Source organism: Ovis aries, chromosome 4, assembly GCF_016772045.2.
Source record: "Ovis aries strain OAR_USU_Benz2616 breed Rambouillet chromosome 4, ARS-UI_Ramb_v3.0, whole genome shotgun sequence".
Classification (NCBI taxonomy): Eukaryota; Metazoa; Chordata; class Mammalia; order Artiodactyla; family Bovidae; genus Ovis; species Ovis aries.
Window position 1 is genome coordinate 94268659 of NC_056057.1, and position 27852 is coordinate 94296510.

General features: G+C 57.1%; 3 protein-coding genes across 9 annotated transcripts in view; 1 reads left to right on the top strand and 2 right to left on the bottom strand.

Annotated features, from left to right (window-relative positions):
• The window catches only part of PRRT4 (proline rich transmembrane protein 4), a 31229-nt gene extending 23022 nt beyond the window's left edge, over positions 1–8207 (bottom strand). For all 4 annotated transcript variants that reach the window (XM_042248778.2, XM_060415102.1, XM_060415100.1 and 1 more), the window contains exons 1-2: positions 8081–8207; positions 3940–4069 (exon numbers count right to left, since the gene is read on the bottom strand). The gene's annotated coding sequence lies outside the window, so the exon portion shown is untranslated. The remainder of the gene's footprint in view (positions 1–3939; positions 4070–8080) is intronic.
• LOC121819425 (uncharacterized) lies at positions 6754–13722 on the top strand. Of its 3 annotated transcripts, none has more exons than XM_042248784.2 (3): positions 6754–7068; positions 8110–8575; positions 10509–13722. In XM_042248784.2, the coding sequence occupies exons 2-3, from the start codon at positions 8119–8121 to the stop codon at positions 10871–10873; spliced, it is 822 nt and encodes a 273-aa protein (XP_042104718.1). In that variant the 5' UTR covers positions 6754–7068; positions 8110–8118; the 3' UTR covers positions 10874–13722. The 3 variants fall into 3 exon arrangements, with proteins under 3 accessions (XP_042104718.1, XP_042104717.1, XP_042104719.1); XM_042248783.2 differs by having other exon boundaries at positions 6754–7043; XM_042248785.2 differs by lacking the exon at positions 6754–7068 and having other exon boundaries at positions 7920–8575.
• IMPDH1 (inosine monophosphate dehydrogenase 1) lies at positions 10951–27687 on the bottom strand. 2 transcript variants are annotated; one of them, XM_042248780.2, is made up of 16 exons: positions 27480–27687; positions 27025–27100; positions 23193–23291; positions 20963–21011; positions 18380–18481; positions 18161–18235; positions 17676–17882; positions 17438–17525; positions 16380–16579; positions 15657–15747; positions 15317–15412; positions 14122–14265; positions 13878–14022; positions 13183–13326; positions 12971–13054; positions 10951–11727 (listed from the first exon to the last, which is right to left on the bottom strand). In XM_042248780.2, exons 2-16 carry the CDS (start codon positions 27045–27047, stop codon positions 11706–11708), a joined length of 1569 nt encoding a protein of 522 aa, XP_042104714.1. In that variant the 5' UTR covers positions 27048–27100; positions 27480–27687; the 3' UTR covers positions 10951–11705. The 2 variants fall into 2 exon arrangements, with proteins under 2 accessions (XP_042104714.1, XP_042104715.1); XM_042248781.2 differs by lacking the exon at positions 27025–27100.
• Between the last annotated feature and the right edge of the window lie 165 nt (positions 27688–27852).

The following is a 27852-nucleotide window of genomic DNA, read 5'->3' on the forward strand; positions in this document are numbered from 1 at the left end:
AGCCCACCAGGCTTCTCTGTCCATGGAATCTTCCAGGCAAGAATACTGGAGTGAGTAGCCACGCCCTTCTCCAGGGGATCTTCCCAACCCAGGGATCAAACCTGTGTCTCCTGCATTGCAGGCGGATTCTTTACTGTCTGAGCCACCAGGGAAGCCCCGTACTGTGGAAGTGCAGGAAGTACTGAATCGTGGACTGAGTGCAGGAAGAGTGCACTATGAACCAACCCTCATCCCAGCAGCTCCTCACAGCCTCCTTGGCCTCGGCCCCTGGGGCTGGGTGAATCTTTGCAGAAGGCTGGTTCAGAGAAGGGGGCCCAGAAAAGGCCGGTGAGGACCAGCCAGAGCAGGGTTTGTTGATCCTCAGAGGTCAATCCCCTTCTGAGAATCTGGTGCTCCCTCAGCCCAGAAAAATAGACGCACAACCTTACATGCATGGCAGGGGGGCTGCCAGAGCCCACAAAACCCAGCCCACAAAATCCTCTCTCTTCTTACCATCCTGACTTTGCCCATGTGCCTGCTCCTCCATGCCCCATGCCAGGACCCCAGGAGTTAAGACACAACCCCCTGCTTCAGGGCAGCCTGTGAGCCAGACCAAGATGCAAACCCAAGGGGCTCAGAGCTAAAGCACAGGGGCCGGTGGGAATTCCCAGGAGGGAGGGGTTCATTTCCAATCTGGGGAAGCAGCCTTGGGAGCACAGCGAGCCCACAGGCTCTAGAGTCAGCAAGCTCTCTGTCATACAGTGGGGATCTGAAACCATCTCTTAGGAATGGTGTGGTACACAGTGTCTACTGTATTTCAATATGTATTTCTTTGGCTGCGCTGGGTCTTAGTTGTAGCACGCAGGGTCTTCCATCTTCGCCAAGGCACACAGGAGCTTCAAGTTGTAACATGTGAACTCTTATTTGGGATCTAGTTCCCCGACCAGGGATTGAACCCAGGGCCTCCTGTATTGGGAGCGGGGAGTGTTAGCCACTGGACCATCAGGGAAGTCCCTTGTCCGTGGTATTTAGCAGAGAGCAAGGTTCAGGTAAAAGGGCCATAAACATAGAGGAGGTGAGCATCCTGCTGGGTGTGGTAAGCTGAATGATGGCCCTCCAAAAATGCCCATGTCCTAGTCACTCTAGTGACTCTCGCACGGCCAAAGGGACTCTGCAGATGAGACCACATCAAGGGTTTCAAAACAAGCCGTTATTATGGATTATCTGGATGGAACAATGATTCCAAGAGTCCTCTAGGAGGCTTCCCTGGTGGCTCAGATGGTAAAGCGTTTGCCTGCAATGTGGAGGACTGGGGTTCGATCCCTAGGTTGGAAAGATCCCTTGGAGAAGGAAATGGCAACCCACTCCAGTATTCTTGCCTGGAAAATTCCATGGACGAAGGAGCCTGGTGGGCTACACAGTCCATGGGGTCGCAAAGAGTCAGACACTTTCCACTTTCTAGGGAGGCAGTAGCGTCAGTCGGAGCAGATGTGACCATGGGAACTGAGGTCAGAAAGGCAGTGAGGTTTGAAGATGACGCACTGCTGGCTTTAAAGATGCAGGAAGGGGCCCAGAGCTGAAGAACTCAGGTGGTCTCTAGAAGCCAGAAAAAGCAAGGGAATTTTCTCTCTTCTAGGGCCTCCAGAAGGAACAGAGGCAGGGACTTCCCTGGTGGCTCAGTGGCTAAGACTCCCTGCTTCCAGTGCAGGGGATGCAGGTTTGATCCCCAGTCAGGGAACTGGGATCTCACATGCCATGAAGCATAGCCAAAAAAAAAAAAAAGAAAAGAAAAAAAAAAACCAGAAGGAACACAGCATGGAGGATCCATTTTCAACTTCAGACTTCCAGAACCATAAGATAGAACATTTGTGTTGTTTTATTAGAAGCTGCTGCTGCTGCTAAGTCGCTTCAGTCGTGTCCGACTCCATGCAACCCCAGAGACGGCAGCCCACCAGGCTCCCTCGTCCCCGGGATTCTCCAGGCAAGAACACTGGAGTGGGCTGCCATTTCCCTCTCCAATGCATGAAAGTGAAAAGTGAAAGTGAAGTCACTCAGTTGTGTTGACTCTTAGCAACCCCATGGACTGCAGCCTACCAGGCTTCTCCGTCCATGAGATTTTCTAGGCAAGAGTACTGGAGTGGGGTGCCATTGCCTTCTTATTAGAAGCTAAATTCGTGGTAATTTGTTACAGCAGCCACAGTAAACTAATACACCAGGCCTTGCCAGGGAAGGCCAGATCCGGTTGTGATGCAGGAGAGAGGTCGCAGGGGGGCATTTTGCAGCCCACAGGGTGAGGAGAGAGACTCTGATGGGAGGGAGGAGGGGCCAGGCACCAAGTGCTCAGCCCGTGACCTCACCCTTGGCCAGCCAAGCTGCCCTGGCATCCGGACGCCTGTCAGCCCGGGGTTACATGCCTCACTGGGCCAGAAAGGGATCCCTGTGTAGCCAGGCCCCAGGCAAGGGTAGGGGTGTGGCAGAGAAGGCTGGTGCCAGGGGAGGGAGCCCCATCAACCCCCAGGGCTGTAGAGGCCACATGAGTAAAGGGGGTGGAGAGAGGCCGGCAGTGGCTGGCGAGGTACCCAGACACTCAGAGCCCCCTGCCGGCTCAGTCCCACTCTGCTTCTCTCCTGCAGGGCAAAAACCTCTCCCTTCCTCTCCTCTTTTTCCTTCTCCACCTCTGGGATCCCCTGGGAAAGTGGGAGGAGGAGGGACTTGGGGGCTAGAGAGCAAGCAATGGTGTCACAATCTCAGTTCAGTGGCTGAGTAGCTGGGTGACCTTGGGCAAATCACTTTGCCCCTCTGGGCCCGTTTTCTCCTCTGGAATCGAGGACATGGTTTCCACTTCATGGGGCTATATTAAATGACATAACACAGGCCTATACAATGCCCAGCATATGGCAAACACTCCAAGAGCATCATATGTTATCATATGTATACACGCCACTCCCCACAGACAGAACATCAAGTTTATCTGCCCAGCCAGGTGCCAAGTTCCACCAGGGGAACATGGTGTCCTGTCTATCTTTGTATCTCAGCATTGCTCTACTTACCGGTGTGTATTAGGCGATGCGTTGTACTTAATCATCCACTCATGCAGACAGTATGTTTGTGATTGTTGTGAAAAACAACAAAGGAGGAAGAGGGAATGCCAGCAGTGGGGGTAGGGTGGTGGTTTGCTGTTTCGTACAGGGTGTCAGAGAGAAGGTTGTTTCACAAGATGCAGCTGGAGTAGAGGCTCGAGGGACATGAAGGAGTGAGCCCTGGGGGTTTCTGGGGAAGCGGAGGGCTCTGGCTGGGGGGAAGCACTGGAGAATGGCAAGCCCTGTGCGCTGGGATCCGAGCGGGTGAGGGCAGAGGGAGAGAAAACAAGGTCTGGCATAGTGGGGCCGGACCACACGGGGCCTTGTAGGCCACAGTAAGACTGAGCTTTACTTGCCGAGCCTGGGGGCGCCTTCTTGGAGAAGCCTTGCTGCTTGGGAGAGGCCCCCAAAGGCCCTGGGAGGCAGTGCTCCGCCTCCCATTGGGCTTCTAGGAGGGGATCATAGGGGCACCCCTAGAGTCAGGCCACTGCCTGGGGAGAGGCAAAGACCCCAGTGGGCACCCCAGCCCCCCTTACTGTGACTCCTCACACTCAGCAATGACCTGTGGGCTGGGGGACCCAGGATGTTTTTAAACCTAGGGTTTGGATTCTGGACTAAGCTCCATCCATGTTACTCACAAGTTGCTGTCTACATTTCTAGCTTTTTAAATACAATTTTTTTAAAAACGCAGAAAACAGAAGTTTTCACAGCGCAGAAGTGTGCCAGGGGTTTGGCACACTTGTCTGTGCCCACCTGCCCCGCCCTGGCCCACTGGCCCCATTCTCTGGGCAGATTCACACCCAGGAACACTTTCACTAACAGACCAGGTCACACACACAGTGGCACTGTAACAGACTGCCACACACACACTCTCACTCACCTGTGGGTTTTGGGTTCCGTTCACTTGGGGCTTTTAACTTTACACGGTCAGTTCTGCTTTGCCCCTCCTTTTGTATGGAGTTCCATCTGAGGGATTTCACCTCCTGCTTCAGTCCCGAGGCCTCCTGCACCTGACGTGATACACCCCAAGTCATCTATGTTTCTTATATTATTATTGATAATAATAATGATATTATTATGTAATACGTTTATAAGAAATTTTTAAAAAAGAGAGAGAGAGAGACTGGGCTTTACTTTGCCACCAGGGGTGCCTGGCTTCTGGAAGGCTTTGAACAGAGGCATGAGTTGCTCCGGCTTATGTTTTAAAAGAATCACCTGGGACTTCCCTGGTGGTCCAGTGGCTAACACTCCGCACTTCCTATGCAGGAGGCCCACGTTCCATCCCTGGTCATGGAACTAGATTCCACACGCCACAGTTAAGAGTCTGCATGCTACAACTAACGATCCTGCATGCTGCAACTAAGACCTGGTGCAGCCAAATAAATAAATAAAACAAAACCTTTTTTAAAAAATAAAAGAATCACCTGGCTGCTGTGTTGGGAAGATCCTGTAGGGAGACAACATGGGGGGCTGGGAGAACGGGAGCTCACTGCAGGAACCCAGGCAAGAGATGGTGATGGCCTGGGCCAGCATTGCTATGGGAGAGAGTGGAGGAAGTGGTCAGACTGAAGATATATTATGAATACAGTTAAGACAGGATTTGCTGATGGATTAAACATGGGGTGTAGGAATTGAGGGTGGCTCCAACAGTTTGGATGGGGGTTGCTATTATTTGTTTACCTGAGCAACTAGAAAAATGGAATTGCTATTTTTTGAGATGGGGCAAGTTTAAGGAGAATCAGGTCTGGGAGGATGGTGAGGGAGTGTGGTGATTAATTTTATGTGTGAACCTGACTGGGCCCTGTGGTCTCCAGATATTTGGTCACACATTCTGGGTGTTTGTGCAGGTATTTCTGGATGGGATGAACACCTGAATCTGCAAGGCTGGGTAAAGTGGATTGTCCTTCCCAGTGTGGGTGGGCTTCATCCAATCTGCTGAAGGCCTGAAGAGAACGACAACAACAACAGGCTAAGAGAGCATTTGCTTCCTCTGCCTAAGTCCTTGAGCGCAGACATAGACCTCTTCTTGCTTTTGGAGCTGGCTCTCCCGGTTCTCAGGCATAAATAAATATCGTGTACATACGTCCTATTGGTTCTGTTTCATTGGACACCTGACAGAGTCAGCAGCTGGGGTGCTGCTTCTGTTCAGCATGAGATCCTACTCAGTATCCTGATGGAGATGGGGAGTAGGCAGAGATACAAGACCATGAGGCAGTGAGAGCCGAATCGATCACTGAACTGAATCCTCCCAATCTCTGTCCTTCCCCCCTCCCCCTCAATATTTATTTATTTGGCTGCACCAGGTCTTAGCTGTGGCATGTGGGATGTAGTTCCCTGACCATGGGTTGAACCTGCAATGGGAGCTTGGAGTCTTAGTCACTGGACCAGGGAAGTGCCCCAGTCTCTGTCCCTTGACCCAGCAGAAGTTGCTTTTCTCCTCTGCACAGCTGCTGAAGCATTCTTTCCTGATTCTTCTTCCCAGAATAGTCCTGGGCTCCAGCTTTGTGTCCTCCTTAGAGAGGTCACCTGTCTTTGGTTTCCCTAGAGGGTGCACATAACCCCCAAGAAGCCCTAAATCCCCTTCCCTCCAACTGTGTCAGGTCCTCTGACAGAGGGGAGCCCCCTACAAGATGAGGGAGCCCTGAATAGAGAGATACCCCACTCACAGCAGGCAAGAACAGCTGGGCTGGAAGGGGTGGGTTTCTCTTCACTGCTCTCTCCTGGTCTCCCAACAGGTCTGGGCCCCAGAAGCAACCCCCACGCCAGCTTCTCTTGTGGGGTTGGACCCTTCAGACTTCCAGAACTAGGAGGTGCGGTGGAAGGGAAGGGTCATCCAGGCAGGTCCAGCTTCCTAACTGGGCATACCTCTCATCACTGGTGACCTGGGCAAGACACTTTGTCTCTCTGAGCCTCATTCTCCCCATCCACAACACAGGGATACGTGTGAGTGCCTTACAGTGCTGAGTGTGGGATGCACCTGCCGCAGTGACCTGTCCTTAGCAATAAATGACAGCAGAGAGCAGGTCTTTCAGAGTCTTCTCCCATCCTCAGCCAGCCTCTCTCCTTTCTGAGATTAGATTATTTTACCCCCAGCCTGTCCTTCAGAAACCAAATTTTTACTAGGGACATGGGCAACCAGGGAACGGTTGCCAAGGGCAGGGCTTTCAGAAAGGCTGCCCGTCGCCCAGGAAACTGCCCCACTCTGGTTCCCTGGGGTCCAGCAGGTCGATGGATTCTGGTGCCACCTGCTGGATACTGTGCCACACTGCTCCTAAAGCACCCACACGCGGGAGTCCCCGCATCCCCGGGCAGGGAACACCCTCTGCCCCGCCCCTCTTCTCGCCCCAGCATCTCCACCGTGAAAAGTCCTTCCTACTTCTTGTCCCTAGGTTTTCCCAGAGACTAGAAGAACGGAAAGGAGCTGGAAGCACTGTGAACCACGGGGAGCAGTGGGAGGAGCAGTGTCCTTCCCGGAGAATGGCGAGGATCGAGGAGCAGGACTCCCGGTGGTGCGAGGTCCTAAGGAAACCCCTCCCCTTAATTGACTTCCTGAAGCTCCGACTCCGCAGTGCGGACACACGTTTTGCTTCTCATTTGTTCGCTTCCCACCGAGAGCAGCGGCGGGGTGGGGAGGAAGGGGTTAACACGGGGTGGGAGAATGACGTGCGAGGTCACAGCCAGGTCCTTATGCAACATCCCCTCCAGGCTCCCTCCTCCTTGCCAGCCGCTCAGCCCCTGATGCTCCAGTGCCGACTTCCCTTTTCTTCCCTGGGGAGAGCCTGCCTACTACCTTGACAGGATGTCAGACCAACCCCACCCCCCACCCCCCACCCGCCACCGTGGAGCCTGCGATCACCCTGCTTAAAAGGGAATCTTCAGTGCAGGGCAGAAGAGCAGAGAAGCAGAAAGTCCTCTTCTGTGAGAGACCAGGTCTCCTGAGTCGGATTCCTGCCTGGGGCAGCCCCTGTGCCCGGCCATCCCGAGGTCAGCCTGCCCTGAAAAGTGAAGGGTGAGGTGGAGCCACTGCTGAGTGTGTGTGTGTGTTGGGGCGCGGGCGGGGGTGATCAAAAGACAGGAAGCTGTTGGGGTGCCTGTGGATGGCTCCTCTTTCCCTGGTTAGGATCACAAGCAGAGAAACTGAGGCGGAGGCACTTCCGGAAGGAAAGGCTAGTCTCTACCCACCTGTCCCAGGGGAATATCGCACCTTGCAACCCACATGCCTCCTCCCAGACTTTTATCTGGGCTGGGGATGTTGCTGACTTGTGAGCCAGACACCCTGGCTCCCAGCCCAGAAGCTCATGTTGCCAATGGGCTTAAGAAGGCTTGAGGGGTGGAGCAGGAGGTTGAGGACCAAGGTCTCCCAGGTCCCTGACCCTTCCCACCTTCCCTCCGGAGCTGAGCGGGAGGGAAGGGAAAGGAGGCTGATGGAGGTGAGTCCGCATCCTGCAGGTGAGGGGTTCTGCCCTGAAGACAGTAGGTATGGGGAGCGGAGTGGGGGAGCTGGGGCCCTGGATAGGTTATGGGGTAGGGGGGCCTGCATGCTTTGACTCTGGTACTACCCTCTGACTCCAAACTTCCCTCAGCTGATGGCAGAAGGGCTGCTGGGAGTGCACCGGGGTGGACAGACTTGGCTCCTCAACTTCCAAATGGCGTGTGTGTAAAGCAGAGAGGCAATCAGAGAGGCTGGGGTGGGAATCGAAAGCTCTTCTGAAGAGTCGAGGGAGATGCTGCATTTCCCCAGCACCCCACCCCCACCCCCGCGCGCACCCAACCCCACCGCCATGGCTGGTCCCTCCTCCTCTCCAGACCCCACTCCTGGGTATGAGGAGAGCGGGAGGGCAGGGGTGGGCGAGGGATTGAGGGAGAGATTGAGGGCTCCCTCCTCTCCGGGCTGACTGCCCAGCTCCCCGAAGGGCATTAGAACCGCAGAAGCTTAAAGGGCCCTCCGAGAGCTAATCCCAGCCGCAGCCATCTGAGAGCGGATGTGTGTGGGGGAACCGCGGGGGCGAGCGGAGGCCCACCTACCACTCCTCCTTCCTCTGGCCTCCAGGGCGCGGCCATGGTCCCGCTGCTCCCCGCCGACGTGACGGTGACCCGGCTCTCCCGCTCCATCCACTTGTACTGCAGGCCGGGCCCCGCGGGGTCCCCAGGGCCCCGCCCACTGCTCCTGCTCCTGCCCTGGCTGGGGGCGGGGCCAGCTGCCCAGAGCAAGTACGTGCAGCTGTACCTGGCCTGCGGCTTCGACGTGCTGGCCGTGGAGAGCGCGCTGAGCCACTTCCTGTGCCCGCGCCTGGGCCTGAGGTGGGCTGCCCACGTGCTGGCACTGCTGCGGGAGCCTGGGGCCCTGGCCAGCCGCCCACTGGTAGTGCACGCACTCTCCCTGGGTGGCTACACCTTTGCACAGATGCTCCTGCTCATGGGCCAGGACCTGGGGCGCCACGGCAGCGTGGCCCAGCGCCTGAGGGGCCATATTTTCGACAGCCTGGTGGTGGGCAGCCTGGACCGCATGGCGCTGGGTGAGTGTGCTGGGGCAAGTGTGAGGGGGCGCCTGGGCCACACAAGCCAAGCTGGACTCCAGATAGATGCGCAGGTCTGCTGACCAATGGGCCTGTGATCTGAGTGTCCCAGAGGTGTCTCGAGTCTCTGACCATCCCCCTGATGTGGCCTTCCTACCTGGAGTGTCGGTCATCTTGTCCCACCTGGGTCTTCCCCACTGTGGCTGAAAATACAACCCAGAGTGAGTGTGCTGCCTGGGTCCAGCCTGGCACGCCTTTATCTCCAGCCTCTATTAGGGCTAATTTACTGAGCACCTGTAACTTTCCATACATACTCACATAACCCCCACATTGGGACCGTGAAGTAGGTGTGGTGCCTTTTGAAATTCTTTTCTTGGGACACAAGCTTTGGAAAGAGTCTTAGCAATCATGTACAGTTGACCCATGAACAGCAGGGTTTTTTTTAACTGCTATGTGGGTCCATTATATGGGGATTTTTTTCAGTAAATGCGTATCACAGCACTACGATCTGAGGTTGATTGACTCCACAGATGTGGAATTGCAGATATGGAGGCCCGAGTATAAAGTTACCTCTGATTTTCAAACACGTGGAGGGTCAGCACCCCTAAACCTACAGTGTTCAAGAGCCAACTGTGACTGGGTGCACGGGTTTCCTCTAAAACAGTGATTCTGAAACTTTGGTGAGTATCAGAATCGCCTGGTGCTGAATCCTACTTCCATGAGCCTGGGCCTCTAGGTCCTAGATCTAGGTGGTTTCTGTTACACGCCATAGTTTCAGGACCACTGTGCTCTAACTTCCTCTAGAAGGACCAAACTAATATACCTCAAGTAACAAAGTAACCGCTCACAAAAGAGCTGGACACAATTTAGTAAAGAATCTGCCTATAATGTGGAATACTTGGGTCTGATCCCTGGGTTAGGAAGATCCCCTCGAGTAAGGGATTGGCTACCCACAGCAGTATTCTTGCCTGGAGAATTCCATGGACAGAGAAGCCTGGTGGGCTACAGTCTGTAGGATCACAGAGTTGGACAGGACTGAGCGACTAACACTTTCAACTAATGACTAAACAACAATCAAAAAAACCATCCCATGGGTCAGTTCTAATTGACCAGTTAGGTCTAGCTCAAAAGGAGAATTCACCCTTGATGCAGAGTGACTTGGCATTTCTCTAAAAACCCTTAGATCTTTTCAATTGCTGGTCAAACTGCTTCCTGTATGGTTTTTGTAAAGCAATGTGCAAGACAAACTGTGAAACAGCCTTGTTCTGGTCCATCCCCTCTTATCTTTTACCATCCCTGGGTATCTGGATTTCCTTCTCCCACCCAATCAGGTCACCTCAGACTCCAAGGTGCTCTCCAAGGCAGCAGATTCCAGGGCATAAGGCCTCAGGGGACTCTCAATGACCCAGTCACTTTGCAACTCCAGGAGCAGTTGTTGAACCAATTCTGAACCCACCCAACAGTCTTACCACCTAGATCTTTCCTTCTCATCCCTGAAGATGTCACAAAGCTGGAAAATACCAGAGAGAGAGGCTGGGTCCTGACCACATGGCTCTTTTAGGAATGGCCTGGGAGAAGGCAGGGACCAGCAGGCCAAGTGTGGGCTGAGGCCACCCCTCCCTGGCAGTCATGGGGCTGTTTCCAGCTTTCCACTACTCACAACTAGGGCCTTCTGCCCTCTGCTCCGTCCTGTCACTAGAGCATTCCCAGGCCACCTTCCTTGCCTCTGCCCAGAATGGTGTGTGTACCAGGCAGGACAGCTGGGTGCCCACTGACCAACTACAACAAAGGCAGAGAAGGCAATGTTTGTGTCCCAGGACCCCCAACTCTAGGGATCCTCAGCAGTCCGTGTGTCAGTGCCCCCGCTCCCAGGAGGCAGGGCCTAAGCCGCATATGACAACAGGCGCTGACCCCCTCCTCCTGGAACCCACAGGTGTGTCTCAGCTGATGAAGCTGCAGGCCCTGGGCCCAGTGGTCAGGGCCACAGCCACGTTCTACTTCCACCTGTGTCCCAGCTGCACCATCCGGCATTACGAGGCTGCGGTGGGCGCGTTTCGGCAGCCACCCGTCAGGCCCCCGACGCTTGTCTTCTATAGCCTGGACGATCCCCTCTGCGACAATGCCCGCCTGCAGGAGCTGCTGGCCACCTGGCAGCAGCTGGGCATGCCGGTATGGGTGCAGGCCTGGGAGACCTCGCGCCATGCGGCCCACCTGCGCCAGCACCCCCTGGAGTACAGCAGCACCCTCGCCACCTTCCTGGGGAGGCTCGGCCTGGCGGCCCCTGCAGCCCGGCTCTGATGGCGCTCTGGGCTCCGGCTTCCCACTGGGATGGCGCTGGCAGTCCCACGGACAGGGGATGAAGACGAGACGGCAGAGGCGCTGAAACCTCTTGATTTATTCAGATTATTTTAACATACAATGACGCAACTGTGGCCCCCAAAGTGTGCAAAGTTAAAGCCTTCGACTGCAGCTGAGAAAAGAGGGCAGGGACGGTACACCCAGGGATGGGGGCCAGTCAGGAATGGTGGGCAGCCTCCCCCCCAGGGCCAGGGACGGGCAGCCTGAGGAGCAGGGCTGGGGAGTCCCAGCAAGGGGTAGGGGGTAGAGACCTCCCTCCGGCCTAGGTCAGGAGCCCAGCAGTGCCCCACGGCTGAAGGCGCAGCAGCCTGGGAAGGGGCCGGAGGCAGGCCAGGAGAGCACCATTTTTGGGGTGGGGGGGGGTGCCCTACGGGAGAAGCCAGGAGGGGCCACTGATCCCAGGGGTGGGAGCCGGGCCGGAGCAGGCTGCAGCGAGAAAGACCTGAGGCAGGCGCAGGGCCTGAGAGTCCAGGCTGGCTGGGCTCAGGGGGCGCTGAAGAACGGGGAACCTGGGAGGACTCCCAGGGCAAGCTAGCCCGGGAGCAGTCCTGACTCTGCGGGGGTGGATGGGGCTGGGGGCGAAGTGGGGGGCAGGGGGAGGCCCAAGGAAGGGCCGTGGACACTCAGGACCCACCCCTGCTTCTCTCCCTGGAAAAGGAGCTGGGGAACCAGCAGTGCAAGTCTGTGGACTGCTCAGTTACGGAGGGAGGCTGCACCCAAAGCGGGGCCCTGGGGCATGCCTCCTCCACTAACTCGGCCGCCGGCACCGTCCTCAGTACAGCCGCTTCTCGTAACTGTGGGCACAAAGGCAGAGTGAAAACCCAGAGTGGGCGTGCAGGAAGTGGGCCCCGCCTTCCCAGAGCCCCTTGCCCAGGCTGGCCCTGGGCTGCCAGGTGGCCCCCAGACTCAGGGGAGGCAGTGAGCTGCTGCTGAAGCCCCTGCCCCTCAGCCACGGTTGGGGGTAGGGGAGGGGGTGGGAAGGGACAGGAAGCAAGCCCAGTGCCTCTGTTCATCCACTTCAGGCCAAGGCTCCCGGAAGAGGCAGGCCAGGCCCAGAGACAGCCATGCTCCTCGGGCCGCAGCTGGTGGAAAGCCTGTCCTCAGGGCCGGGGTGGAGGCGGCTAAGGACAGCACAGCCCATCCTCACAGGAAGAGGTCAGGCCAAGCCGGGGTTCTGCCGCTCACATCTCCACCCACCCCTGCAGGTGCAGTGGCTGAGCCCCCTGTGGTCACTGGGTCCAGTCCCAGACAGGACAGCCTCAGGCCTGTGGTCAGGGACGCCTCTCTGCACCCCAGGAGGGGACATTTCCCCTGCAGGGGAGGCCAAGGCCAGCTGCCCCCACCACGATGCTAGTCCTACGATCCAAGTCCCATGATGACACCCCAGCTCCACCCTCAGCCCAACGCCCCCCACCCCAGCCCAGGCCCCACCCAGACTGCCCCCTGCTCTACTCTACGCTTGGCCCCGGGCAGCGCAGTTACTTACACGGCAGAAAGGTATAGCTATGGGAGGATGGGGCAGAAAGAGACACAGGTTAGATGCCCGCCTCTGCCTGGGGGGACAGGCCCTCTCGATCAGGGTGGGGCTGCATGCCTGCAACTACTGCTGCCAACTAGCACTACCCCCTCCCATGGTTGCCCCAGCACTGGCGTTGGTCTCTCTACCCTTCTCCCTACCAAGGGCTTGTGCCCCCAGCCTCCACCGGCCTGCTTGGTGCCACCACCAGCAAGAGCCCAGCACCGCTAGCCCTGCGACCAGCCACCAAGCTTCTGAGCAAGCAAGGGCTAGGAAGCTGGGAGGAACAAGTGGTCACGTCTCCCGTGCCCAGCTCGGGGTCGGGGGGTAAGACACCCGAGGGGAGGGGAGGGCCTGCCTACATTGGGGAGCTAAAGGGCGGGCCAGGCCCTGAAGGAGAGGGTGCTGGGGTCACCCTGCCACAGCCTCCATCCCTGAAACCTTGGCTCAGCCTCTGAACCACGGCCCCGCCTGCCGGACCCAGGGCCAGCCAGCCAGGGCCGGGAGGCCGCCGCACTTACGAGTGCAGGCCGTGGACGCCACCCTCGATCTGGGCCGACATGGTCCGCTTCTCAAACTTGAGCTCTCCTGAGTACATCATGGACCTGCCAGCAGGGAGATGGCACCAGTCAGGGGCAGCAAGCAGGGAGGAGAGACAGAGAAAGGAAGCAAGGGGGGCACCAGGAGCCTCCCACTCGCCTTCCACCTGTGGCCCTCCAGTCACCACACTCACCGCAGGACAGACAGGCTCCGGGCCCCGATGTCCTGGCAGCCGTGCTGGATGCCCGCTATGAGGTAGGGCACGAACTTCTGAATGGAGCCTTTGTCCTGGATGGAGCCCGAGACGCCCTGCGCGATCTTCACCTTGTCTCCCTCGCTGCGTGGAGGGCGGGAAGCCTGAGCCCCACTGCCCAGGGCTCAGGGGACCCCACTCCACCTCTCGAGGGTACTGGCAGAGGGGCTACTAGCCAGCAGGCGTGCTCAGTCCTTCAGTTGTGTCCGACTCTGCAACCCCATGGACTGTAGCCCTCCAGGCTCCTCTGTTCATGGGATTCTCCAGCCAAGAATGCTGGAGTGGGTTGCCATGCCCTCCTGCAGGGGATCTTCCCAACCCAGGGATCGAACCTGTGTTGCTTATGTCTTCTGCATTGGCAGGCATGTTCTTTACCACCAGCGCCCCCTGGGAAGCCCCAGAATGACCCCCAAAGCTGTTACTCTCTGTGCTACCGGATAAATAAATGTGGGTTCCTAGTCAGGGGGCCCCGGCACTGTCTTGGGCCTGCGACTCGTTGCCCTGTGCCTCGGCTTCCAGAGCTGTGATATGGAGGCTGGGTGCCACCGTGGGAAGTCAGAGGGTCCGTGCAGACCTGAAGGCCTGGGGGCCGACGTGCTGGCCCAAGGCTGGGGAGGGGTGGGGTGGGCAGGCACCTGAAGTAGCGTTTCTGGCTGCTGCTGCTCTTCTCCATGGCGTCCAGCGAGCCCATGCCACGGTACTTCTTGAGCCTCACACCATCCGAGAAGAAGTATTCACCGGGGGCCTCCGTGGTGGCCGCGAGCAGGGAGCCCATCATCACTGCAGCGGTCGGGGGGGGGGGGTCAGGGTCTCTAGCCCCCAGGCCCTCCGACCACCCCTCGCCGGCCTGCCCCATCTCCAGTGGACCCGCCCCCTCACCTGTGGAGGCTCCGAGGGCCAGCGCCTTGACCACGTGCCCCACGGTCTGGATGCCGCCGTCGGCTATGACTGGGACCCCGAAGCGCCGGGCGTACTCAGCCACCTTGTACACGGCAGTGCCCTGGGGCCGACCACAGGCCATCACTGGGGACAGTACACAAGACAGGTGTCAACAGCGTCAACAGCAACAGGGGCCAAGAACAGGCCTCTCACGCCTTGCGCCCTACCTCCACTTGGGGAAAAGGACCACTCTGGATGTTCATGTGGCAAATAAAAATAACAACAGCAGTAGGGTAAATGTCATTCCAGGAACCTGGACCTCCTCACCTACAAGAGCCCTATGGGGACACCAGCGGCTGCATCAGCACTGACCTCAGCCTTGCCTCTCTCCACACACTAGCTCCCCTTCACTGTTCCTAGGGTTAGGTACTCACAGCCTCCTTTGGGATATTGGCTTGCATTTCTTTAAGTTTCATCGTCCAAGGCTCTTAAGTATTTGATTTCTAAGTGAGAATTCTAAGAAACCGGCACCTATCTAGGGAATGGATGCAAGACTAGATAAAGGAGGAAAGAAGTCTCCTCTGCCTGTACCTCTGTTTTGTTCTTTTTACATCCCCAAGATTTAGAACAACACCTGACACACAGTAGGTGCTCAACTAACATTTCTTAATTTATAGAAAAGGCCTATATCTCACCTCAGGGGTCAGCTAATACAGAGGTGGAATGGAGTGGGTTGCCACATCCTCCTTCAGGGGATCTTCCCAAACTGGTATTGAACCCTGGTCTCCCACATTGCAGGCGGATTCTTTACCATCTGAGTCATCAGGGAGGCCCAGACAGTTAAAAGCAGAGGCTTAAAGACCAAACAGGTTGTGCAGCATTTGGGAGACATCACCCTCACTAGAGGGACCAAATACCTCAGTCCCGGGCCCACCAATTGGGCTTCCCAGACCAGAATCTAAGAAGCAGACTGACGCACACCAAAAACTTACAGTCACCTCCTCAGATACCTGTCTCCCCGCAAGTCAGTGGGCTAAACAGTCAGTCTGAGCCTGGGTCACTCCTGAACCCCAAGAAGGGGCCTGGCTGAGTGAGCACTCTGCACACTCTCATGGCAGGAGAGTGAGGCCCTGGGGCCTGATAAAGGCCAGAGGGCATTCGAAGTGCAGCCACTCACACTCCTCCTGACACTCACCTTCCTGGGTGATGCAGATGGAGCCGCAGCCCATACCCACACGCAGCCCGTCCACACCAGCGTCAATCAGGTTCTTGGCCTGAGCGGCTGTCACCACTGGGGAGAGGGGCAGTCGGAGGGGTGGAAGAGTGTCAGGATGGGTTGCCCCTGCCCTGCCCAAGGGTGTCCTGGGACCCCAGTCCATACCCACCCCCCACACCTACTGTGACCAAAGCCCATTCCTGCAGCCCCCCGCCTCCCATACCAGGAGCAATGCCACCACCAGGGGATGCCAAGTGACACGGAGAGGTTACACAGTGGGGGGCGAGGGCCAGGATGTGAGCAGGGACCCTGCACTCACCATTCCCCCCAATCACCTGGAGGTGGGGGTACTTCTGCTTAATGTAGTGTACCATGGCAATCTGATACACAGAGTTCCCTTGGGATGAGTCCTGTGGGAAGGGGACCAGGAAAGTTGAGGGGTGGAGGCTGAGGGCCCTCACTGAGGGAGGGGAGTTTGGGGGGTTTTGAGTGGACAAACCGATGAAAGCCCTATGAGAATGCACCTCTGTCTTTTTCTGGGCAGTCACTAGACAATTCTCAGCAGATTCTCAAAGGGGCTTGCCTCCCCCACAAAGGGTAAGCATCACTCATGGACAGCTGCAGGGAAGACAAAGCCCCTTCATACCCACAATATGGACCAGTCCTCACAGCAAAGAGATGGGACCTGGGGTCATATTCTGTTCCCACCAACTCACTAACTAAATTACTTAACCTCTTGAACCTCAGTTTTCCCACCTAACAAATGGGCTTGGTGACTGTACATCTACGAGGATTAACTGAGTTCACCTACATAAAGTTCTCAGTGCGGCACCTGGTGAGTCATCGCACTCAATGAGTGCGATAAACATCAGGGTCATGTTATGTAGTGCAGAGTGCCCCCAGAGGCTCCTCAGTTTGTTCTAAGCTGTCAGAGTCCCAGTGACCCTCCCAGTTCTGACACTGGGCTTAATTAGAGGTGAAGCTGGGTCTTCCTAAGTGCAGACTCCCCTGAACCGCCCCTTCTCCAGGGCAGTGCCCCTACCAGCACTATGACATCGGCGCCCGCCTGGGTGAGCAGGTCCAGGCGGTATTTGTCATCCTCACGGGTGCCCACAGCCGCCCCGCACAGCAGCTGCTTGTGGGAATCCTTGGAAGCCAGGGGGTAGTCCCGGTTCTTCTTCAGGTCAGTGCGGGCAATGATGGCCACTAACTCGTCTCGATCATTGACAATGGGCAGCTTCCCTGACAAGGAACACAGGAGTGAGATGGAGGAGCAGGCTGAGGATGAAAACAGACCAGGCCAGAGATTCCCCTGCAGTACCCAAAGCCACCACTAGGTGATAGCACCCACCCAGGAAGTGTTCCGAGGGACCTGGCCCTCTGCCCAAGGAACAGGAAGCAAAGAAACCCAGTTCCTGGAGCTCTTCCTGCCCTGTGGCTAGGCTGGACTCAGTGGGCAGCCCCTGCGCACTGGCAGCACTTCACCTGCTGGGCCACAGGCCACAGTGGTCGAAACCTCCTAGCCAGGGCACAAACGTGAGGCTCTCCTGCAGGGGGGAACATGTGTCCTGTCCACTGCTACCCCTGAGGACGATCCAGCCTGGGCCACGGGGGCATTTCCCAGTGGCTCCCGTAGGGACCTAAGGGAGGCCTGGCGTGCTGCAATTCATGGGGTCGCAAAGAGTCGGACACGACTGAGCGACTGAACTGAACTGAATGAATACTATGTCAACTGCCCCCACTGGCAAATGAATTTAACTGCAGGACTTCTCAGAGCCCTTGATAAAGTAATGAACCATTCCTTATGCAAGATGGGGACACCGATGCATTTTCCAACTTTCTAGGACCACGGTGCCCTTTCTTCATGATGAGCGTTTCACAGAACGAGCTGTTGTGAGAAACATACTGTGAAGACGCCAAATAAGGGATGGGATTTCCTAAGCCAGGAAAGAGACCTCAGGAATCATGCTCCAGTCTGAGGTTATTCAGACCTTCCCCGAGGCCCAGCCTGGTTGCAGGGACAACTTGCAAAGCTGTGAAGCAAAAGGGGGCTCTGATGGGAGGAGGGTGGGGGTGCATTTTCCACCTGCTCCCTGGTACCTTTCTTGCTGCGCTGCAGAATCTCATTTGCCTCTTTCAATGTCACACCCGCTGGAGCCACCACCAGCTCATTCCGCGGGGTCATCACCTGTGGGGCCAGGAACATTTGCCTGCAGGTTGGCAGGTGAGAGAGAAGGGAGCCAGGCCTCCCTCTGGTCCCTGGTCACAGGCACCAGCCTGAGGCCCCGGACCTGGGGTCCTCTCTGCCCCAGCCATGCCCTCCCTGCCCTACAGGTACCTCACTGAGAAGGGTGGTGTGGTCCTTCTCGGCGAGGAAGTCAATGTCTCGGGAGGTGACGATGCCCACCAGTTTGCTGCCCATGGTGCCCGTCTCAGTGATGGGGATGCCTGAGAAGCCATGCCGGATCTTGGCCTCTAGCACGTCGCCCACAGTGTTCGACGGGCTTAGCACCACCGGGTCTGTGATGAAGCCCTGTTCAAACTTCTGAGGGCAGAGACAGGGGAAAGAAAAGGCTGGAAGAAAGCTGGAGATGGTGTACAGTCTGGCCACAGGAGACAGAATGTACTGGGGCAAGAAGCCAGTGGGAAAATAAAGGCTGAGCCCTGAGCCCTCACTGGAAGGGCAGACAAGACCCCACAGGAATCAGCCAGGGAGCGCACGGGCCCACAGAGCTGGCAATGGGGGTTTGGGGAGGGGTGAGGGTCTGTGAGGCAGGGGACCACCAGAGGGCATCTTCTCATGGGAGCGGGCCTAGTACTTGCCTTGACCTTCCGCACTTCATTGGCCTGGAACTCTGGAGTGCAGTTATGGTGAATGAAACCGATACCGCCCATCAGCTGGGGTAGAAGGAAAGTACAGCTAGAGTCAGCCAGTTGTCCTCACTCTGCCAACCCCACCTCTGATTCCAATTCCTCCTGACGTTCAGCCCACCCTGCTCAGTCCTCCCGGCCCTGGGGTCCCCACCCCCGTGCCCAACTCACAGCCATCGCGATGGCCATGTCAGCCTCTGTCACAGTGTCCATGGGGGATGAGATGAGTGGCGTCTTTAGCGTGATCTTTCGAGTCAGGGCTGAAGTCAGGTCCTGAGGGTGGAGACGTGGTCTACGTGAAAAGTTTTATCATTCATTCAACAAACACTTACTGAGCTCCTGTGTGTGCCTGGCACCGACCCTGGGGATACAGCAGTGAGCAAAGCGAATGAGGCCTCTGCTACCTCCTCTGGGGCTTACATTCTACTTGGAAAGAAAAATGACACACACGAAACGTATCCAAGATGATTCCGGTTGGGATGAAGGCTCCAAAGAAAAGCAAGAGGCAGAGTGACCACTGGAGGAAGAATGTGGTGGTTGGTAAAACCTCTTTCTTGAGGGGCTGACTAGACAAGTAAAAGTCCAGGAGTCTGTTTTTCCAGGCCGAGGGAACTGTGTGTGAAACCCTGCCTCTGATTCCAGTTCTCCCTGAGGTGCATTTAAGAAAGAAAAAACTAGCAGAGTAGAGGGAAGGGAGAGAGATGGAGAGGGGAGGGGGGCAAGGATGTATAGCCTTGAAAGCCTTGGAGAGGAGCTTGGATTTGATTTTGCGATGAGAAGCCACTGGAGGACCACAAGCAGAAGAAAGACATGATCTGATTTATGTTTTAAAGAGGTGGTTCAGGCTCCAATGTGAAGACGGGATTTTGGGTGACAAGGTCTAGACAGAGAGACCACTAGGGAGACTGCTGACAGGTCCAGGTGGGAGATTCCGGGGCCTGGTGAGATGGAGGCATGGGAAGGAGTCTATTAGGCCGCCCAACCAGGGAGAAGGTGACTGCCTGTCCATAGCTCAGAGAAGAGGTCAAGATGGCAGGGTATTCAGGAAGCATCTGCCTGTGAGCAGTAGATAAGGCTGGACGGCAGACGCCTCCGAAATTCAGGCTAACAGCTGTGGATCCTAGCCCCCCAAACCCTCAGACACAGACTTTGCTACATAACTTTCTGGAGACTCAAGGACCCCTACAGTCTATTGCCAGAGCCGAACCGAGAACCTCGGCCCTGCAGTCTAGAAAACTCCCCCTTCTTGCTTATCCTAGCGCAGAAGAGCCACAGCCTCCTGACATAGACCAAAGGAAGGAGACCCTTGATGGCCAGTGGGCTTGTTGCATCCCTCTCTTCCTTGCACTCTGCCCAGGATCTGGGACAAGGTCAAGTGTTAGTCGCTCAGCTGTGTCCAACTCTTTGTGACCCCGTGGACTGTAGCCCACCGGGATCCTCTGTCCACAGGGATTCTCTAGGTCAGAGTACTGCAGGGGGTTGCCATCCCCTTCTCCAGGGGATCTTCCCGACTCAGGGATCGGACCTAGGACTTCTGCATTGCAGGCAGATTCTTTACCATTTCAGCCACCAGGGAAGCACCAGCACAAGGCCAGGCTGCTCACTTTCACTTTGTGAAACTGAACAGCCAAACCAAGAAGGCTTCCAGGTTGCTATCACAAAGGGAATATCCAGAATAGTCCTAATGTCCCCTTAACAATCTGTCTGGGTCAGCACTGACTACACAAGCTGGATGTGAGCTTCCCCAACATATAAAAGATCTGGGCACATTCAGGCCCTCTGGCATTCCATAAGAATCAAACCTGAATAAATATTAATGATAACAGCCACAGAAAAACTTTTTTTAAAATGTATACTAATTCATCATACGATAACTTTTCCATGAAATGACTAACACCCATTAGCATTTAGCCTCCTATAATGTTGTTGCATATTTTTTAATTTTTATTTATTATTTAAAAAAACTTTTTTTGACTGTGCTGGGTCTTCCTTGCTACACATGGGCTTTCTCTAGCTGTGGTGAGCAGGGGCTACTCTGCTTTGTGGTGGGAGGGCTTCTCATTTCAGCTTTTCTTGTTGCGGAGCACAGGCTTTAGGTGTGCAGGCTAAGTAGTCGTGGTTCGCTGGTTCAGTAGTTGTGGTGCACAGGCTTAGTCGTTCTGAGGCGTATGGAATCTTCCCGGACCAGTAATCGAACCTGTGTCTCCTGCATTAGCATGCAGATTCTCAAACACTGCGCCACCAGGGAAACTTGGGTTGTCATATGTTAATAGTATAAAGGATATTGGTCATCCACTCGGTTTATTCCTAAGCCCTGCTGGTTAAGAGATGCACTGTTTCCTTGTATTAGACCACAATCTAACTTCTTCAGATCCTCTCACCAGTTCTTCTAAGTCATGGATCCACAAACAAGTCTGTCCACCTCTTCCAAAGTTTCCATAATTTTACTGGCTTCTAGGATATCTTTGCTTAGCACTTCAGAAGAAATCCAGTAAGTAATAAAGCAGCCACACCTACATCCACCCCACACCCTCCCTGAGCCTCTCTGAACTTCACTGCAGGCCCCGGGCTAGACCCACCTTTCAGGATCCCACCAAATCCCCATCACTGCCTTTAACCCATCAGGCATAATCCACTGCCCACGGCACAAATGGCTACATCCACCACCTTCCCCAGAAAAATCTCTCTCCCACACCCCTGAGCCAGAGATCAGTGTACTATACCACACACACAGCCCCTCTGCCCTTTACTCACCACTTCATCAGCTGTGAAGTCTATGAATCCTGGGAGAATCAGGAAGTCGCTGTGAAGAAAGGAAGTGAGCATTACTGGGTGAGGAGGGGGTTCCTGAAAGGGGCAGGGCCTGCCACACCAGGGGAAGCAGTGTGTGGGTAGGGAGAGGAGCCAAGTACCTGAACCCTGTGATCTGCTCAGGACTGAAACACCCTCGTGCCCCCTGCTAGTATCTTGTCAACCTCAGCCCAGAGAGCTAGAGTCAAATGTGGCACAAACTCTGTGGTCCTGGGGCGCCACCATGGCAGCTGGCCCCAAACACCCATTGCCTTGAGGACTCAGAGTTCATCAAGGGACTCAGACGTTCCCACAAGGCTGCACACAGCGGATACAGGGTCTGCCCTTGAAAACTTCTCAGTCTTGGAGGCGAGGAGATGATAAATAAACACGGAATGCACCTGAGAACAGTGTAGGAGCGCCACCCAGCAGGAACACCACACAGCACAGGGCAAGCTGCTCAGCCCAGTGCTGGGGCTGCTGAGTCACACAGGGCTCAGAATGGCACCAAGGGACCCCAGGGGGCTGAGCACGGGGTGCATGCCAACAGAGCAGGCATCCCTAACGCTCTGCCCAGTTGGACTGGAGCAACCAACGGACACGGCCTGGATGGGAAACGAGAGGAAGGGGCCTTATAGTTAGGACCACAACACAGGAGGCCCAGCCAAAGCCTGGCAGTGGCCAACACTAACCTGGGCCATGGTCCCAGCAATCCCCAGAAGAGGGATACAAGCCTACCCAGGTGCCGCAAAGCACAGGGCCACAGCCCAGGAGCCCTGACAGGCCTGCAATCCTAGGGCCTTGACAGACACGCCCAAAAGTAAACGTCTCAGGGTGTTCAGGGACACTCCCAACCGGACTAAGGAAAGCAGCAGGCACCCCAGGGCCGGAAGGAAAAGTTACAGGGTGGAAGGGACGGGTGGGGTCTTTAATTTGCCCCAGGGTGTAGAACGACTCCCTGGGAAATGTTACTGGGAGACACCACTGAAAAATATATCATATATACTCTATCCCACTTCATCAAAGACCACCAGAGAAATAATCTTAACTGCCCCTGTCCCCTGGCAGCCCTTCTGTACAGTGAAGAGGCCTCTGTGGCTCACTTAGAGGCAGGAGAAGAAATGCTGGAGTCTGGGACCCTTGGCATTTTCTAGGTATCACACATACCCCTTGCCTGGCCCACATCTCAGCTACGCAGACAAGCAAGAGACACTCCTCAGGAGTGACTGGGTATCCTGGTGTCCAGGGAAACGGCCTGCCAGGCAGGAGTGCTTACAGGCAAAGGCAGGAGCTAGCAGGGGACAGGACAAGGATGCTCTTGGCTCAGAGCATCCCTACCCCACCCTGGTCCCAGGTCCTGATGCTCTTTCCTGGCATGGACACAGTCCTGCAGCCAAGAGAAGAGCTAGTGCCAGGCCTGCAGCCAGCAGGACAACTGGCCCAGGGCCCATGGAAAAACACACTAAGCCAGAGGCAAATGGTCTTGTCTTCTTCAAAAATCCTGGGTGGGGAGGGCTTGGGTGGGTGATGGTCAAAGAATACTCTGGCCAAGTGAGGAACACCAGTACTAACTAACTTGTAGGCAGGCAGGGGCACAAGTGGAAAGTGGGTTGGACTGGAGGGTGGAAAAAAAATAGCCATCTCAACTGCCCAGCTGGGCATCTCCTGGGGGCAACACCCAAGCAGCTGCCTGAACAGGCCCCCCCTCCCCCACCCCGCCCTGACTCCTGCCCTCAGCAGGACGCTGAGAGTGACGCTGGGAGTGAGAGTGTCCTGGACCAAGGTCTGGGAAAAGTCTCCAGAACCACATCTCGTGTTCCCACACGCCCCCAATGCCCTCTTCATGCGGCCAAGATGCCCCGAGGAAAGAGGAAGGGGGCAGGCCGGACCCGGATCTAGCCAGAACGGGGCATGGCACCGAGGGCCGCGATGTCGCTGTGCCACGTCCGTCCGTCTGCTCTCGGCGCGGGCCGCCTTCCTTCCCTGGCCCGGCCTTGCCCGCACCCGCCCACCCCCACCCCACCCCCCGCCCCGCCAATCCCGCTCGCTCCAGCCGCTGCCCAAGTGGCTCGAATCGGGCCGGGGACGCGGGCGTCACCCAGGAGCGAGCGGCGCACGTGCAGGGCCGGGGCCTGGGAGGATCGCGGCGCGTTCGTGTGCGCGCCCAGGTGGGGCTGAGGCCCCCAGCGCTTACTTGTAGGTGAGGCCGTCGGCGTTGGCGAACAGCTGCTGCGCAGTGAGCCCATCCTCGGGCACGTAACCGGTGCCGCCGCTGATCAGGTAGTCCGCCATGCTGCCAGGAGACACCGCGACCCGACATAAACACCCGCGCGGGCCGCCCCGCCGCTGCTGCCGCCGCCGCCGCCGCCGCCGCCGAGGCTGCTGCTGCTGCTGCTGCTGCTGACGCCGCACCACGGCCACGCTGCCGCCGCGGGCTGGGCGGGCCGGGGGCGGGGGCTGCGGCAGCCGCGGGGCGGGCCCCGGGCGCCGCCCTCACCCGCACCCCTGCTCCTCCCGCCCCTCCCTCGGGAGCCCGCCGCCTCCGCCCCCAGCAGCACAAAGAGCCCCGCGGAGCCCGGCCCAGCCGCCGCCGCCGCCGCGCGCACGCCCAGGGCTGCCCGCAGTGGCACAGCGGCCGCTGGGAACCGGGGCGGCGGAGGGCGTGTGTGTTCATCGGAGGAGGGGGCGGAGCCAGGTCGGGACACGCCCCCTCCGCCGCTCCAAGTCCCGCCTCTTAGGTTCCCCGCAGCGCCTCCGCCAGGGCCAGCATCCCGGGCCACCCAGGCCACCGACCCTGCGGGCATGAGTCTCCCCGGGGCCCTGCTGCCTAGTCCCAGGGTAACCTCTCACACGGTTTATCTTCCCCAAGACTAAGGCTCAGACTTGAATCAGGGCCCGGAGCCCTGAGGAACTGGTTTGGGCCGGCAGCTGCCCAACACACCGGAGTCTGAGGTTGTATACCCTCTCGGCAGTGCACACCCACCCTGCTCCCCACAACCGGGCATCATTCCTAGGAGTCAGGCATCTGAACAATGACAATTCCTGACCTTTGGGTGGCTTTGGAGCCCTCTGCTGTCTACAAGGCATTTTTCATAAATGATCACATTTACTCTACAATCTACTAATTGCCAATTACTAGGTGTCCTCCCCCCGCCCCTGCTCTACAGATGCAAAACCTACAGTTCAGGAGGGGTTGGGGACAGGTACTACCCCTAGTTCCTGATCTAATGCTTCAACCTGACATCCTGTGTCATCCTCAGCTCAGAAAGTACTGTGGATACCAGGGAGGTTTAGCCCCAGAGAGCAAAGTTTGCTTTTTTTCAGAGGGTAGCACGGTGGGAAGCTGGGGGTGGGGGGGAACCACAGGCCTGGCTTAGGCAAGTAAGTATACATACAAATTAGGACAGAGGGTAGGGAAGTCTTGAGAATTTCTGCAAGCAGACATTTGGTGGCCCTGGATGCCCAGCAAGACCCAGATTTCTACATGAAGGTAGTAAGATTAGGTAGCAGGTTGATTCCCATGGGAGTAGGTGGGGTGTCTGGGGCCGGCCCTTCCCCTTCGTGTGACCAGAACTGCTAATGCTACTCCCTGATGAGAAGCCAGAAAGCAGATGTCAGCCCCTTCCCTGCCTCAGGCCCAAATGCCACCCTCTCCTCCCTCTGTCCTCCTCTAGTCCCTTGGTGAGATGAGGGACAAGTGGGCCAGGAACCCTGTCCTCTCCCTGGCAGGGCAGCTGTCTGTGGTGCTCCCCCTGTCTCCAGCCCTGGAGGCTGGGTTTGTTTACCTCTCACCAGTGTGGTGGCAGCCGAGCCCAAGGGAGCCTCCCTGAGATGCCCAGCCTCCCTCAGTGACTCCCCGGGACCCTGCCAGGAAAACAGAGACTGTTCCATCTGTGTGAGAGGGAAGGGGAGGCTTCCCACAGAGCTAGAGCGATGAGGCCTATGAGGCTAGAGTGCTGCTGGGGACTCACAGATGTCCACTGTGCCCTCTTTCTTACTGCGGGGCACCAGAAAAATCACAGATTCCCAAGCTCCCCTCTCCAACCGGGGAGTCTGAAGGAGGCTCCTGATGGGGGCCCCTGGAAGCCCTCTGGTGTTGAGAAGGAGGGCCTGCTAGGGTTCTCTGCTGAGTTGGGGCTGGGGCCAGCTTGCCAGGGATGCCTAGGGTATACCTGATACCTCAGCATTCACAGACTCATGCGGAGGGTCTGAGCCATATGCGGAAAGGGGTTATCCTGAGGGCACCAGCATGAGGATCTCCTAGTAGCCGCCTGGAGGCAGAGCAGTGAGCCTGGCTAGAGGAAGCAACTGGCCATTCAGCACTAGTTGCTTCCTGGACACTTTTCTAGCCACAGAAAGATGAAGCTAGAAGGGCATGGCAGGAACAGCACACAGGCTGCCCCGTCATCTGCTCTGGGTCACTGTCTCCTGCAACGTGGGCCATGGATGGCTAGGGTTCCCCCAGGGCTGGGGCCCAGGATAGCAGCTGGGGTCTGCCAGCTCAGGTGACCTCAGTATGACATTTGCCCCGGCCTCGAACTCAGAACCAGGAGAGGAGGGCTGCCACCAGGCTGAGTTGTGGGGAGAGTCCTCCTCCCAGCATGACAGACCTCACAGCCCCACTCCCTTTCGGCTTCCCACCCCCTGCCACCCCCCACCCCACCTCCTCCTGCTTTGACCTGTGTCCGGGCGTCTCATTACTCTAAGCTGCTGGGCTCAGCCCTGGGTTAGGCTGTCCTTTTCCAGAGACTGTTAATCCACCTCCCACCCCCACCCTCAGCTTTCCTCCTCCCTCTTCCTGATCTTCCCCAGCTGCTTCCTCCCTGGGGAGGAGACACCAAGCAACCAGTGGGCCTCCCCAGCTCAAGGAAGGGCCAATGGTCCCCTGAGGCTCCACATCTATCAGCTGTGAGCAGGAGAGCAGGCCAAACCCCATCAAGGCCCTTCCTTCTACAGGGGCGGGTATGGTGCCCAGCCAGGCACCCACATCCAGTCAGGGAACCCAGAGGTCTCTTTCTAGTCTGGGGCTGATTTGAAGGGACAAGCTTTCAAAACACTTCCAAGGGGAGAGTTGTGGGAGTTCTGGGGAGGAGCATTAACACTGACATTGTTGAGCTGGTTTAGGGGACCTAGCTTGCCCAGGTTCAAGCCAGAGGGCAATAACTCTGGCCTCAAACCTAGACTTCTCATGGAACCCTGTCCTCTTCCCACAGTTTCTACACTAGAGCTGGCAGATGGAGGTCTAGCCAGCAGGTTTTGAATCTCACTACACCACTTGGCTGGGTCTCAGGTTTGACACCGGCTCTTCAGAATCTGGTGGGGTGGCGATAAGACAGGTGCAGAAGTACAGTCTGCAGAAAGGATGCTCCTGCATGGCCCTGGTCTGAGTTCCAAAATGACACTCTTGCAACACCTGCCCCCAACCAAGGCATTACCTCCATCCAGCCCCCGTGGGCCCCTCTCCTCCTATGGCCTCTCTCTGTCGCCCTAGACCCTGAGCCCCAGCAGCTGGGTTTCTAGGATAGCAGGAAGGATGCAGGTGCCCGAAACTGAGTCAATTCTAGAGAGCCAGCCTTCCGGGGCAGGAGGGGCCAGGTTTCACCCAGCAGCCCCTTAAGCCGTTAAAAGTTCTTACATAATAGCGGCCAGCCCCTGGGCAGAGCTAATTCCCCCAGACCACCAACCCCCCTCCCCCCACAAAAAAACCCCCAGCTTCCAGGTCACCTCCCCAAGCTGCTGAGCACCAACAGATGGGAAACAGAAAGAAGTCCAAATCCTCTGGACCGGAAGGACAGTGGGTTGCATTTCAAGCTGCAGTACAATCCAGAGATTAGCCACTGTCTCCTTTTCAATCAGTCCCCTGCGGCCCAGATCAACACCTCCACTCTTCCTCCAATGACCCTTACAGACCCCAGCGGGGTAAGGGCAGAGCCGGGTTTAAATCTTAAAGAGAGAATCTGGGGTGAGCTGCACTGGCAGTCTCAACAGACCTCAGTGAATGGGGGAGGAGGGGCTGCTGTCCTTACCAGGCTCTGAGAGTGTCATCCATCTGGACACCAACCCTGACAGTAAGACTCTGAAGATAGTTCTAGGAGGAGACAGCTAAGGAGGAGTAAGCAAAGTTGGACATGGACTCCAACAGGTTCGGTTTGAACCACCCCAGTTAGAGCCACTTGGACCAGGTATTATCGGGTGTGTAGTTGAGGTCAGACCCCGGACTAAGATTTTAGGGATCGTTTTTTTTTCCGACCTGCTCCCCGGTGCAACTCAGCACTGAGCCCTCTGCACAGTGCCCACCTGCATCCCCCAACCAAAGCCGGGTGTGTGGCATCTGAGCCCAGTTTCAGGAAGTTTCAGGTTGAGGCGGTAAGAGGGCTTGAGTGGTGTAATATGCCCTTTCCCTCCCCAACAGCGCTGCCCGGTTCCCAGGGCCACCGCGCCCGCCCCGGATGCGCCCCGCGCGCTCTGCCCTGGGCGTCACCTCTCGGGCTCGTAGCCGGCCTGCAGCAGGCGGGCGCTGTACCGCTGCGCCGCCGTCTCGTGTCCCGGGTGCTGCCGGGCTCCGGGCTCCGGAACATCAGCGGTTCCGCCTCCCTGCAGAGACACCGGGAACGGCGCCGACCCCGCTGGCGGAGCGCGCGGCTCTTCCATGCGGAGGCCGCTGCTCGGGGCGGGCGGGAGCCTCTTCTGGAGGCTCCCGGGCCACCGCTCAGGAGTGAGCGCAGCCCAGTCGGGTCCGGGGAAGGGGCGGGGCCGCCGAGGCGGAGCCTGCGCGCCGGGGGCGGGGTTCCAGTGCCGCGGGCGGGGCTGCTCCGGGGAGGGAGTCCGCTGCGCTGGCAAAACTCTCCCGCCGG